Genomic DNA, 14,681 nt, shown 5'->3' with positions numbered 1-14,681 from the left:
GACCTGAGAATGGAAAACCAAATATGCTGAAAAGCCAATAAATACAGAATATAGTTCATGCAGCGCCCTGAACAGGCACCATAGAGTCAGACCTTACATCAGGGCTGCTAACTTTAAGAGCAAAATAGATAGCCTTCTCGGCTGGAAGCAGGAGGAGGCATTCAGAGGTTCACTGCCTCTGGTCTCAGTCACCAAACTAATCCGAAAATGGTGAGAAACTGAAACATATGAAGGGAGAGGTTCTGTGGGAAGATGGGTGGATAAAAGTGCTGAGCCCTGGACCCCTGATACGTACTACACAAAAAAAGGGTTTGTGCTGATGCATCATATATGTTGGCATAAGATAAAAAAAGGGATTGTGCATATACGTTGGCATCAGATAAGTCTTTGACTACATTTATGTCTTAATTCATGTCACCTTTGCGGCATAAATTATGATGAATTTTTCGGGCACCCATAAACATGCCCCTCTCACTTAGTTCTGCCCACTTTTGAGAAGTAAAACAATTTTGGCTCAATTTTGCGACCTTTCAGTTTGATGACACATATTTGGTGAAAGCTTTCTATGAATCGGCCTCAAAGTCTTTTGGACAGTTGTAGACTTTACATGGATACTTTCATTTACCATATTTTTGGACCCCAGGTTTAGATAGCAGAAAATAGGAGACATTTCCTGTTAATTTAAACATCCCTGTAGGCGTAAAGAAATGGAAGGGTGAATATCATTTTTTTTTTTTTAAATTTAACTGAGTATTTATCGAAATTTTCCACAAATAGCACTTTTAATGCACTAGGATAGAATAGGGAGGTAATAAATCTATTGTTAGTGTTTCCCTGTAGCATGTTCATTATACACGTGTAGCTTTACAGCACGCACATCCGCGCAGGTCCTGGTAGCTTTCTCCACTGCCTGCACAGGTCAGGTAGATCAGTGTCAGCAGGAAGATAGAGCAGCCGCAGAGTTCTCTCAGTGATCTGGACCAATGCTATGTCATGTTCTCCTTGATCATAGGAAGCAGCCTCTAGACTATAATATGAACATTACTGATGATCAAACGTGCTCGGATAAGGTGCTATCCCAGCATGCTTGTGTGTTAAAGTATCTTCGGCATGTTCCAAAAATATGTTCAAGTCCCTGCGGCTGCGTGTTTCACGGGTGTTCAACAGCCGCAACACATGCAGGGATTACCTATATGTTGGCCAATTCCTCCATGTGTTGCGGCTGTCGCACAGCTGCAGGGACTTGAACATATTACTTGAGAACACCAAAGGCACTCCGTTAGCACACGAGCATGCTCAGAAAAAACCTTATCCAAGCACCTTTGCTCATCACTAATGAACACACTTTCCAGCAAGATTTCTCTTCTTGCTAAAAAGTACGTCTTATAGTGTCAAAATTATGACATACAAAACTAAGAACGCCTTTAACACGTGATTCCACTTGTCTGTCCTCTGCAGTGGGCACAGATGGACAAAAATCAAAATATTTTTTTCATTTTACTTTATTTTAAAATATGATCTCTAGATTAAATACAGAGCGGAGGAGATCTCCGTGCTCATGGGTAGGAAAGTGTAACATTACATCTGATTAATATTAAGAGTATTTTCTAGTAACACATACTGTGATACAACATACCATTTCATAACTCTTACCTTGACATCTTGGAGCTGGGTGTGCACATCTTGGTGGGCTTTCCTAAGTTGCTTGTTCTCTTCCTTCAGGTTATAGATGCCTTCTTTCATAAGTTGTACATAGAGTGTAAATGAAGTTATAATCAGGTAATTACGGGTCATCATAAGTTTTATGTCAAATATAAATTTATTGAATTATTGAAATATTTATATTTAAATATTCATTTATTGAATTAAATATACGCACATATATATACACACACACATATATACGTATATACACAAACACATGTAGGCATATACATATACAGTATTCACCATCTATGTTATCTATGCTGCAATACGAGAGGCAATCCTAAAATATTATCTATAATCGGAGGAGGTAATAGCAGATACAGAAAATAATAATATTTTCATTTTTGTTTTATTTATGGAAAAAAAAACAATATAGGTGATGCATTCCCTTTAATATTTGGACATATAGGACAGGTCCTCTCCCTACTCTGCAGCCTATCTCCTAATTAAAGCCATGCTTGCCATATGATGACCTAGGGCACAAGGAGCTGGAATTATCTGGGTCTCTCTGAATACTGTGGGAGAAGTTCATGACTTCATTACTGGCTGCACTGAATCATTGCAAAGAACCTACCACAGATTAACCCATAACCATCTGGTTCATGACATAAACTCTGTGCGGTCATGAATCATGACAAGAGTCTCCTGCGGTGGTTAGAGGAGACTGAAGATCTCTGTATCCGAATACGCTTTGTGAAAAGGGGGTTCAATTAATTTCCATGCAACAATATCATGAATGGTTTCTGTCCAGAGATTCAGCATTTATTAGCTGCAGAACAGACATGAAAAGGAGCAAATTCTCCTGCCAGCGAGTAAAGATAGGCTGGGACTTTTAGGGTTATCTGTAACGCAGCAGGTTGCCTTCATCTGGTTTATAGCCCAGATTGTAAAATCAATCTTGAAATAATAAGCAGCATTTTCTCTCCCAAACCACAGAAATCTCCAAATCTTCTAGTAGAAAGAGAACTTTGAAGGCCAACTCATAAAGTGTCAGCACGGTTTTCTCTTAAAAAAAAAAAAAAATGTTATATTGCCTAATAATCTCCGAACGCTACTGTTAAGACAAAACCATAAATGTCCATGCAAGAAAAGAGAAATGGTGATGTGTTTTATCACAAAATTGCTTATCTGTAAGCTAAACCTGGAAGGAGTCTGGAGAGAAATGAACGGATTTCTGAAGAACACCAAACTGTGCTGAGACTGACGATCAGCCACATGACAATCTAGAAAAAGTTAGAAAGTCAATCGGATCGATAATTTGAATTTTGACCAAAAAGAATTAAAAAAAATCCAAAAAATGAAAAAAAAAAAAATTAAATATGAAAGATATCTATAATTTTTCCACACACCGATTCTCGAGCTGAGTGGTGATTGTAGGGAGAGACCTTACCAGAGCGGACTAGCTTTTCTCTGCCCCGCTCCAGATGAATAACTGATCTATCCTGATGTATACACATGGGAGAGATCTGTCAATCTACTGGAGGGGGGCGAGGAGAAGCTGGTGGTGGGGCCACACTGGACTAGTCATGTCTCTTACTGAAGTCACCTGACGACTTTTTAATGTCATGTTTGAAACACCATGGTCTTTCAGAGTAAAACATACTGCAATCGTGCAGCCCGGCTCAGATTCCTGCTGCCCATGGTTCAGGCAGCATGAATCTAGTGATAGGTCCATTTTAAAAAACAATAGTTGGTGGATTTTGGTGGGAAGCCTGGTGTACAAGTATCTAGCTCTAGAGTGCATCTGGAGGAAGAAAAGACCGGGTCCTACAGTTGTCACTAACCTTTAAGCTTCGACACCTCCTGTTCCTTTTCTTGCTGCAATTGCACATATTTTTCTTTGTGATCACTAAAGGTTTTCGTTAGGTCTTCTCCTAGTTTCTGATGTTCTGATTGCAGATCACCGTACTGCCTTCTTATTTCCTCATGCTGACTCTTCACAAGTGTGGAAAGAAAAACGTTATTACACATAAGATCTAGCCTGCTAGTTTCTGTAGGAATATAGGCACCTGAGTAGGTATCACTACACATACAACACATGCACACATTTTATATACATTAAAATAATAGACAATTTCCTGCCTGTAAAAGAAATAGCATTTTTTATTTCAGCACTGGAGTGGTACCAGTGATGCAAGCTCCCTGCCCTAAATACAGTTACCAGGCGCTTTCTTCTGTGCCTCCAGGCGCCACTCCAGTCCCGCTCTGTCATCCTGTGACCGCAGCTCCTGACTGACCGAGGGTCAGAGGTAATGGTTACAAGTTTTCAAGGTAAGTCTACGAGGGCCTCCTTCTGGCTCTGACCTAAATTGAGAAGGGGCCTCATGCTCTACAAACTCTGGAGCAATCCTGCAAGATACTGTATAAACTGCAGAAGGTAACCGGAGTGGGGCTGAGAACAGAAGAAGATGGGAGCTGGTAAGTACTAGGGGCAGGGAACTTAGATTAGTGATAACACTCCGGCGGTTAAATTAAAAAAAGAAAAACAGAATGGTGCTTTAAGATGGTTGATCACTACTAGGACAAGCCCATCTCACTCCTCATATTTGGTCCCGTTAACATGAAAACACTTATACTCACTTTTGGTGCTGGCGCCGTTCCAGCCGCGTTCATGTGTGGTTGTTATGACACGTAAGCCCTGCGCCCAATCAGCACTAGCTTCACTGGCCCCTCCTTCGAACAAATCAGACAAGAGGAAGTGAGAGAGCAGTCGCAGCCCTGACTTCCTGTTGATGTCCAATACGTCCAAAGGTGGGGACAGTGACGCCGGTCCTGATTGGGCGCAGGGCTCATGGGACGAGTACGTGAATGTGTTTTTATTTACACAGGGCCAAACATGAGGAGTGGGAAAAAGGGGCTGTCCTAGTAGTGGATAACCCCTTTAAGTATAGGACTAAATTTAACAAAAAAAAAAAAAAGTAATTTATCCAGACATCAGTAACAGAGTATATTATATAGTTTATTATTTAGAGTCCAATTAGAGCCTAAATAATACTAATATACAGTGCCTGTTATGTGAATGTACATGTGCAAGGTTTGCTCACAGGGTGAGAAGGATTTCCCAAGATACACCTCCAATGGAAGGATCCGATGTTCGCCACTGTAGGAATATAGCAGCATACTTTGCCCATAGGCTCCCATGTTAGAAAATTACGTAAAGCACAGTATTTCATAGTGGGGTGCACTGCATAGGACACCCCACCCAACTCAGCCTTTTTCTTCAATTAAGAAAAAGCTCTAGCAGCCCGCTGTGTGTTGCATGAGCCGCGCCCTGTGTTTATTCAGTCCGGCCAAAGAAACTGCAGCTCGCCTGTGTAGGTTATAAAGCACAGTAAGGATACAGAAAGGAACTTGCCTTTAACATCTGGTGCTGCACGCTGAGTGCATTATATCTGGTGTTGGAGTCTTGCTGTAAAGATAAAGCATTTTCTTATTAATATTCTCATTGGAAGTATAAAGTAAGTACACCTGCACTAAAGTCCGTCTCCACACGGGACGGATTTGAGGCAGAATTTTCGGAAATATGCCCATGAACATTTGCACCAAATTCATCAGATTTTGCTAACGCTTTGCTACGATGGATTTTAAAAGCTGAGAGTAAAATAAAAAAAAAAATCATAAAAATAAAGAAATAAATATACTCACCTTTACCAATCATTGGTTGCAGCTGTGTCCGCTCTCCCCTAGTCCCCTTGCTGGTCTCTGGTCATCCAGCTCCGGCGGTAACAGGTCAGCACATGCGGCTGCTGCATGGGTCAAATATCCAGAGCCCGGCCAGAAGACCAGGAAAGAGTCAGCACAGAAGTGACAGAACATTCATAAGGTCGATTTAGTTTAGATGGCTATCCAAGCCTGCACGTTTTCCTTTGTATTGGCAGAATATCGGCAGCAAAATCTGTAATTCTAGAATCTGCAGATTTTACTTCTCTATTGAAGTCACTAAGGGAAGTCCACAACAAGTCGGCGGCGATCTTTCCACATCAGTAGTTGGAATGTTGGGGATCTAGAAATCGGCCCCTCAGATCAATTTCCATAGAAAAAAATTCTGCAGTATGTGTACGAGATCTGTTAAAATCTTATCCACATGCCCGACACTGTATACAGAGGCACGGAGGTTTTTAACCCCTTAACGACCAGGGGTATTTTTGGTTTTACATTTTCATTTTTCCCTCCCCTTCTTTCCAGAGCCATAACTTTTTTATTTTTCCGTTTATATGGCTATGTGAGGGCTTATTTTTTGCGGGACGAGTTGTACTTTTAAATGACACCATTGGTTTTACCATATCGTGTACTCGAAAACGGGAAAAAAATTCCAAGTGCGGTGAAATTGCAAAAAAAGTGCAATCCCACACTTGTTTTTTGCTTGGCTTTTTTGTTAGGTTCACTAGATGCTAAAACTGACCTTCCATTATGATTCTCCAGGTCATTACGAGTTCATAGACACCAAACATGTCTATGTCCTCTTTTATCTAAGTGGTGAAAAAAAATTCCAAAGTTTGCTTAAAAAAAAAAAAAATTGCGCAATTTTACGAGACCCGTAGCGTCTCCATTTTTCATGATCTGGGGTCGGGTGGGGGCTTATTTTTTCCGTGCCGCACTGACGTTTTTAATGATACCACTTTTGTGCAGATACGTTCTTTTGATCGCCCGTTATTGCATTTTAATGCAATGTCTTGGTGACCAAAAAAACGTAATACTGGCGTTTTGAATTTTTTTCTCGCTACGCCGTTAAGCGATCGGGTTAATGCTTTTTTTTTTTATTGATAGATCGGGCGATTCTGAACGCGGCGATACCTAATATGTGTATGTGGGATTTTTTTTTTACTGTTTTATTTTGATTGGGGCGAAAGGGGGGTGATTTGAACTTTTAGGTTTTTTTATTTTTTTTTTTATTTTTAAACATTTTTTTTTTTTTTACTTTTGGCATGCTTCAATAGCCTACATAGGAGGCTAGAAGCTTGCGCAACCCGATCGGCTCTGCTACATATGGGCGCCAATATGTAGCAGATTTACTGCTGTGCTTTCGGTGCCGACCACCGGGTGGCGCTGAAAGCCATATGCCTGGAACAACCATAGAGGTCTTATAGAGACCTCTGGTTGTCCAGGCAACATGACGCCGACCCCCGATCACGTGACGGGGGTCGGCGATGACGTCATTTCCGGCCCGGCGGCCCGAAATGCTATTTAAATGCCCGCTGTCAGCTGGGACAGCGGCATTTAACTAGTTAATAGGCGCGGGCGGACGGCAATTCCGCTCGCGCCTATTGCGGGCACATGTCAGCGGAGCCCTCATCAAAGCAGGGGAAATGTCTGATGACGGACTGTGTCTGGGTTAAAGAGGACCTGTCACCAGGTGAGAAGTAACCCGCTTTCTCTTTATTACTGTAATCTGTTGTTTTATTAAAATCCACCATGTGTTTCCAAATACAGTATGTGGGCATTTTTATTTCTATTTTTCATGGTCTTTACCAAGTGGGTGTGGCTCACATGATAATTATGCAAAACAGCCTAAAGACACTAAAAATCATAAAAAGCACTAAATAAAAGGCCCATATCTCTGATATAGCAGATTGAAGAAATACCAAAAACCACAGTGGGCAGTGGGTATAAAATAAGCGCAAAAACTGACCACTCTGACCAGATGGCAGGTCCTCATTAAATGGCCCAAACCATTATGTTCATACCCGCCTGGCAGCAGAGACTTAACCGCAATGCGTGACAGGGATCATCCATCTTTAGTAACAATTCTTCATTAAAAATATTGCACCTTTTGGTGTCAATCTTCTTTGTCTATTGACAAAGCTGCAGATTGAGTTAACTGAGAACTTGTCAGTCAGCCCGCTGTGATAAGATAGTGAGTTTGAAACGATTTCCTCTCTCTTTTTCTGAACTCCGCTCAGTAGCTTGTAAATGTATTCAACACACAATATGCAATTTGCATTCTCTAAAAGATGAATATGCCAAAATAACAAAGCCAATAGACATGTGATAGGGAATTCTATATGTCCTTTTAGTATCAATGTATTTCTGGGGTCTTACATGCATACTCTGTATATGAAAATGCTGTCTCACGATGATGATTACCTATAACCTTATTCTTCATAAGAAATTGTACATGATGGATAAACGGCTTACTGCACCCAGTTGGACATTGAAACTACACGTCCACATGTTAGGTAGATACTGGGGATGTAGCACTTAGTAACCCTCAATAACACAGATAATGGAGCTATAACCGTCATGAGGATAGATTAATGGGATTGATATTGGGGTCTTGTGTAACTTAAACAAGACCTACTAAAGTTTCCATCACGTCTGCACAAATACTAATAATTAACAGCCGAGTACAATCTGATTGGTTATAGAATATGAATATGATTGGTTGAAACCATTTATGCTTACTGTTGAATTATCAATTGTCCAATGAAATACGATGATGTAATGTAACCGCCTACTCAAATGAGTATATAAGCTACCTGATTAAATTGGCAGTGTGTGACATCCTGCAGAGACATAACCTGTCTCTGTGTGTGTTTGTCCACCACTACTCGAGTAGGCCTCAAACCATAATCTGGCAACCTTCCAGCATATCGATCTCCCATTGAGAGATAAAGATCAAATCTTAGACTCGTCAGTTGGCGTCCCTTTGGGTGGGCTGGTCACAACAGAAGACCCCGGCACCTGAGATCCGGCAAGCCGCAGACTGAGGCCAAGAGGACACACAGACCAAAATCACCGGTGAAGGTAAGAGCCATTGTTTCTTACAATTCTCTGTGTCTCCCCTTTGCCACATGTTCTGAAGCCGGCTCTTGGGTACAGTATAGTCTCGTCTTCTTACATAACCAGCACAAAGAACCGTAGAATATCCTTGTGATACATAAAACGTATACTGGAGGGAGAAAACTAAAAGCTGCTACGTATGATTGCAACATGAATGAATGACCCAACCTTGAGGGTACGGAGAATTCTTTACTGTCTCTGCCCCTTGGGAGCGTCCCTCCATGATAACTGGCTTGCCAGGATTCATGTGAGAACACGTCTCTGGCGGCATATGCATAAAGAAGGCTGCCTTAGTCCTCTTGGGGAGTGCTAGAGGTACGGTTACGGTGTTACAACGCCAATTGCGACAGGATAGGTCTATCTACCTTCTATCCTGTCTCATACGCACAAACTGCCCCCCTAATGGTGCTAAAGAACTTTGAGGTAGTAGGAATCACATTAGCCTGCATATTAATGATAGCTCTGTCTTCTGGTTGATAAATAAGATCTCTGAGTATACAAGGTCTAGTTGAGGGGAAAGATACTTAGTGGACCAATGAGAAAATTTGGGTCATATTAGTCTGCCTATGGTTAATTGGATTTGCTCTCTGGTTGATATATAACTACAGAGAAGTGCCACCTCCTACTGTGCACATAGAGATTTAGTGGCAGGTGACCGGGTGGGGTCACGTTGGCTAAACCACTAAATAAGTAAACTTCTTTATCAGGTTCCTATGGGTCTGATGCCTATCAACTGGGAAAGTGGGGAGGCAGTTTCAGTTTAGGACACGCAAGTTCAGACACTGAGCAGAAACCCCTTATAACAACGGCACGCAAGCCTATGCATCGAATTAGCGAAGTGAAGTCGGCATAGGTCAAGGAATTGCTAGCAAAGTGATAAAGAAGTTGGGAAGTGGGCACAAAACAGCAGCACGTATTAAGAGAATAGTGAGTAACAACCAGAGAAAGAGGCAGACAGAGAGGAAAAGAGATAGAGAGATCAGACATTGATCGAGAACCACATGTAACAACGGTCTAGGCGCGGCCTGTACATTGAGTTAGCGAAGTGCAGTCCGTATGGGTCCGCAAGCCACAGACATTTGGGCATTTTAGGATAGGCCAGGAGAATTTTAGCCACCACGAGTGAAAAAAAGTGTAATAGACATAGTCAAGTATCAACCAGAAAACAAAGATAGGACTTTAGGAAACACCAAGAGTCAGAAAGGAGGGGCTGCAGTGACCAGAAGACAAATGTAACAAACTGAATGAGTTAAACATTTACCTACCATTACTAAATCTGTGTGTGAAAGAATGCGAATGACCTGTGAGACTCCCTGCTGATAAGTGAAAGTGCATGATCTTACCTGTAAAAAGAAACTTTGTCTGAATGAGAGGACACTGCAGATTCTGTGTGAAAACTGCGATTTTCAAAAGAAAATCAGATGCGAATCATGTTTTGTATGATAGATGGATATTAGCTGGGACACACCCAGGCACAAATGTGAAGAAATTTCATTATGTACAGCGAGGAGACGATTGGTGGGCGCTGCTAGCATTGAATGTGCATGTCCCCCTAAGTAACGCGCTAAGAGGTCACACTCTACAAGACCTGAGGTTTAATGAGCAGTTTATATTGCAAAGCCCAGACGGCCAAGTCTTCCACAGCAGACGTTTTCGTGTTAGGAATAGAGCCTCCCGTTGAGTGTACGGTGTGTATATTGTGAGTTGCATAGTACAGAAAAGTTCTGTTTGTGGTCCCAAGCTTGCCCTGTGTGTGCGCCAAGTATTCCATAAGAAAATGTCGTGTCTTAATTGCACATTTGGATTGATGCTTATTATATCCCCTGAAGGTTGGAGAGTTGCTAAAATTGTACCAGGAGGGTACGGCCAACAGCTCACTGGTTTTGGATTTCTGTCAGACAGATTTCCAGAGTATAAAGTATTCCGGCTCAATGTACATGGAATTCCTGCTATTCCCTGGGTTGATGGGATATTGTTAAGTGACATAGGGAATTATAATCTTGTCAGATGTCTGTTAAATAATGGAGAGCCAGAATTTTACCTTGTTCAGGCACAGCTGGTTGCTCTCCTCACTGGGTTCACACTGTGACATAACACGTATTTGGTAAAGGTATATAGCTAGTTTTGCCTTGATGTTAAGTTGCGTATGTTGGTAAGGAAGTAGAGGCAGATGGTTCAAAGTACAACTTTGATATGAAACAGTGTCAGATATCTATGGAAGGCAATTGTCACGTAGTAAAGATAAGGAATGCTTTTAGTATGTTTGCAAGAAAAGAAAGCGTTTAGTTTTTGCAGTTTTGTTGGATAAAAAAAAAAAAAGGTTTTTCCCGTTATATGTGTTATGGCAATCCACCTCTCTGCCCCCTATTCGGTACTAGCATGGTGATTTCCAAAGGGGGGGAGAGGAGAGGAGAATCCGACATTTTTTTTTTTTGTTATCTGCCATCTTAATGGAAAATTATTATTTTGAAAATATGCTAATCCATAAGGGTATCTCTCACTAATCTGGATGTTGAGTTTCTTTCCGGAAGGTCCAAGAACTTGTTTGTATGGCAATCACACAGCATGAGATAGTAGAAAGCAGAACCACTCCTCCCTCATAACTCTACAGGGGAGGTGGAGTTGACTGCACTCATTGAGGCGTTTAGGGGGCCTTAAGGTAAGGAAGACACTACATGTACAAGTTCCAGATATTGTTTTCAGGTGCACCCACAACTACGGCCCCATATGGGCAGGAAAGGTCTTTTCTTACATCAACAGGCCCTGAAAGGTTGCCATAGTGAAGGTGAGGGCACATATGAAAAAGAACCAATGGAGCATGAAGCAAACAAGGTGGCTGGGAACCAGCCAGAAGACCAAAGTACTGGGAGACCCCTGAGGTGCCTCCACTGGTCATGGTGAGCATTAAAAATAACCAGTTAGACTTAAGTATCTTACAGGCTCTGACTCGGCCACCAACCGGGGAAGAGACTGAAGTCTGGTCGGAAGCTGGAGCTCAGAACCGTGGATGGCGGGACAGCGGGTATGTTTTGCCAAAATCCTTGCACCATGTGATGGCTCATGACTCAACGCATGTGAGTGAAGACAAAACTATGTGCTCTGAAGAGAGATGTTGGGTCCACCTGCTTAGCTTTACATTAACATAGATTAGACGCGCACAACACAGATAGAATAGAAAGATGCCATAAACAAACACGTGCACCTGGGCCCTTCTACCCGTTTCAATGACTGCAGATTGACTTCATACAAGCTGCCCAAGGTAAGATGTATGAGGTATGTGCTCGTGTGTGTTGATCTCTTTCCAGGGGACTGGAAGTCTTCCTGATGTCAGAAACTACCACAACTGAGGTACTCCTTTGTCCCCACAGATGTTGCAACTATATGACAACCTCTGCAGCAGGTCCAGAGTCCAAAAAGGGACTCCTATTTGTGTATAAGTTTTTGATTCTATTCTAGTTAATCCAGACATTAGTTGCTGACCAAAAGACACGAAGACCACTGGAGCCACTGGTTGATGGTCCCCGCTAAGCCACGTCCGTAGAGCTTAAAGGAAGACCAGTCCATGCAAGCTACTATGAGGTCCTGGAGCGGAAGAATGAGGGTCCTGCCCCTGATAATGCTGGCAGCTTTACTGCAAGAAGGACAGATGGACGAGATACCTCAAGATAACACATCAGTAACCTTGTGGTTTGACACCAGGGTAGCAACAGCTACGTTTAGGGTGGACTTGTGTCAGATAGTGAAGTGTCAATGGAATCTTAAATTTGGGAAAAAGAGTAGCAACCCCAATTACAAATATCTAACAGGAACTGAAGGGGCGGTGGTATATATCTGTGTAACTAGACCTGGAAATGAGAACTGTAATTCTTGGGTCAGATGCAGCTTGGAACACGGGAACTTCATGGGGGTATAAGCCAGAGGAAGCCATGACTCGTGTTAGTTCGTCAGGAAAGCCTCTTCTCAAAAGGATGAATATTGCTGTACCCATTCCAAAATGGGTTTGTGATCCAGAGGTTTTGAACTGGAGATTCTCTTGCAATCCTCTCCTTATAACCCTGGACGAACCCTCTCTTGGAGATGAAGGTCTCTATGTATTGGGACTGTATATCCCGGTTAGACAGGTTCAGCAGGGAACATTCTGGTTGAAAGCTGTTCCTGCACAGGACAAGGAACAAGGGGAGGACAAACCCCAAAGGTCAGGAGAAATGTTGGATGTTGATGGAACTGGGGAATTAGGCTATGAGGAGAAGTTAGCCGTAGAAACAGGCTATACAGAGAGGAATGAATGGTTGCTATGGATGAAGTACACTACAGAGCAAAATAACAAATCTGATTGTATTGCATGTGCAACCGCTAGGCCCCATTTAGGGACTATTCCCCTCAGATATTCAGAACAGGACCAAGTAGATTTAGTGATTTACAGTGTATTCTAGCTCTGTATGACGCCACATATGACCCTAGTGATAATGTTTTGTGCCAATCTCTATCAGCCCGGTATCCAATAGCAAAAATTGATCAAGTGCCACCTAGAGTTTAGGCATATCCAGGTGACTATACTTGTTTTCTGAGGACAGGACCAGGGAGATGGGTAGGAAATCTAACTTCAGAGTTTTGTCAAATCACCATTCCCATAAATACAGATACAGGAGGTTTTAAAGCCAGTTGGTTTCATAACCAAACTATAGCAAGGAGTGACATATGGTGGTTATGTGGAGATATGAAATTAAGGCCTAGGTTGCCACCAAGTTGGATTGGCAGCTGTGCTCTAGTCTAGGTGCTCATGCCATTTAAAATAATTTCATCAGAAGAAATAAAAGGAGGTGGAATGAATGTTGAAACTCTACACAGATATAGAAGATCGGTACCTGCTGGGTCCTTCGATCCTAGAGTTTACATAGACAATATAGGAGTACCCAGAGGGGTACCTGATGAGTACAACGCTAGAAACCAGATAGCAGCAGGTTTTGAATCAATTTTCTTCTGGTGGGTGACCGTTAATAAAAATGTGGATTGGATAAATTATATTTATTATAATCAGCAAAGGTTTATAAATTATACAAGGGATGCAGTAAAAGGGATAGCTGAACAATTAGGCCCAACTTCTTTAATGACGCACCAGAATAGAATGGCTTTAGATATGTTGCTAGCGGAAAAGGGGGGCGTGTGTAAAATGTTTGGAACATACTGCTGTACCTTTATCCCCAATAATACTTCGCCAGATGGAAGTATCACAAAGGCGTTGGAGGGTCTTACATCCCTGTCCGAAGAATTGGCGGAAAATTCTGGTATCAACAATCCGTTCATGGACTGGCTGGAATCCTGGTTCGGTAGATGGAGTCATCTTGTGTCCAGCCTCCTCATCTCTCTCGCAGTAGTAGCAGCAGTACTTGTGACCTGTGGATGCTGCTGCATACCGTGCATCAGAGGACTACTTCAAAGATTGATTGAAGCGTCTATTACAAAAACTATGTACATTGGTTTCAAACCCCACAGTGATGTATATGAGCAAATGGTATGAGGTTGAGAATAAGATATGATCTCCCTTTCCATATGGGGAATTCGGCAGAAGAAGGGTTAGGAAGTCCGACACTGGCATTAGGCCTTTGAATGTACCTATATGTGAATAGTAGAGTCATATCTGTTCTCAAAAGGGGGGACTGATAGGGAATTCTATATGTCCTTTTAGTATCAATGTATTTCTGGGGTCTTACATGCATACTCTATATATGAAAATGCTGTCTCACGATGATGATTACCTATAACCTTATTCTTCATAAGAAATTGTACATGATGGATAAACGGCTTACTGCACCCAGTTGGACATTGAAACTACACATCCACATGTTAGGTAGATACTGGGGATGTAGCACTTAGTAACCCTCAATAACACAGATAATGGAGCTATAACCGTCATGAGGATAGATTAATGGGATTGATATTGGGGTCTTTTGTAACTTACACAAGACCTACTAAAGTTTCCATCACGTCTGCACAAATACTAATAATTAACAGCCGAGTAAAATCTGATTGGTTATAGAATATGAATATGATTGGTTGAAACCATTTATGCTTACTGTTGAATTATCAATTGTCCAATGAAATACGATGATGTAATGTAATCGCCTACTCAAATGAGTATATAAGCTACCTGATTAAATTGGCAGTGTGTGACATCCTGCAGAGACATAACCTGT

General features: G+C 41.8%; 1 protein-coding gene across 4 annotated transcripts in view; it reads right to left on the bottom strand.

Moving 5' to 3' along the window:
* GOLIM4 (golgi integral membrane protein 4) overlaps positions 1-14,681 on the bottom strand; it is a 158,794-nt gene that overhangs the window by 55,283 nt on the left and 88,830 nt on the right. For 2 of the 4 annotated variants that reach the window (XM_073578922.1, XM_073578924.1), the window contains exons 4-6: positions 5,063-5,116; positions 3,492-3,642; positions 1,654-1,736 (exon numbers count right to left, since the gene is read on the bottom strand). In XM_073578922.1, the coding sequence (XP_073435023.1) occupies positions 1,654-1,736; positions 3,492-3,642; positions 5,063-5,116 (288 nt within the window). The remainder of the gene's footprint in view (positions 1-1,653; positions 1,737-3,491; positions 3,643-5,062; positions 5,117-14,681) is intronic. The other 2 variants (XM_073578923.1, XM_073578925.1) reach the window with 1 other exon arrangement.

Source organism: Dendrobates tinctorius, unplaced genomic scaffold (assembly GCF_039654945.1).
Source record: "Dendrobates tinctorius isolate UK_male_01 unplaced genomic scaffold, ASM3965494v1 ptg000060l, whole genome shotgun sequence".
Classification (NCBI taxonomy): Eukaryota; Metazoa; Chordata; class Amphibia; order Anura; family Dendrobatidae; genus Dendrobates; species Dendrobates tinctorius.
Note: the sequence above shows the minus strand (reverse complement) of the source record. Positions and strands in the feature narration are given on the sequence as shown.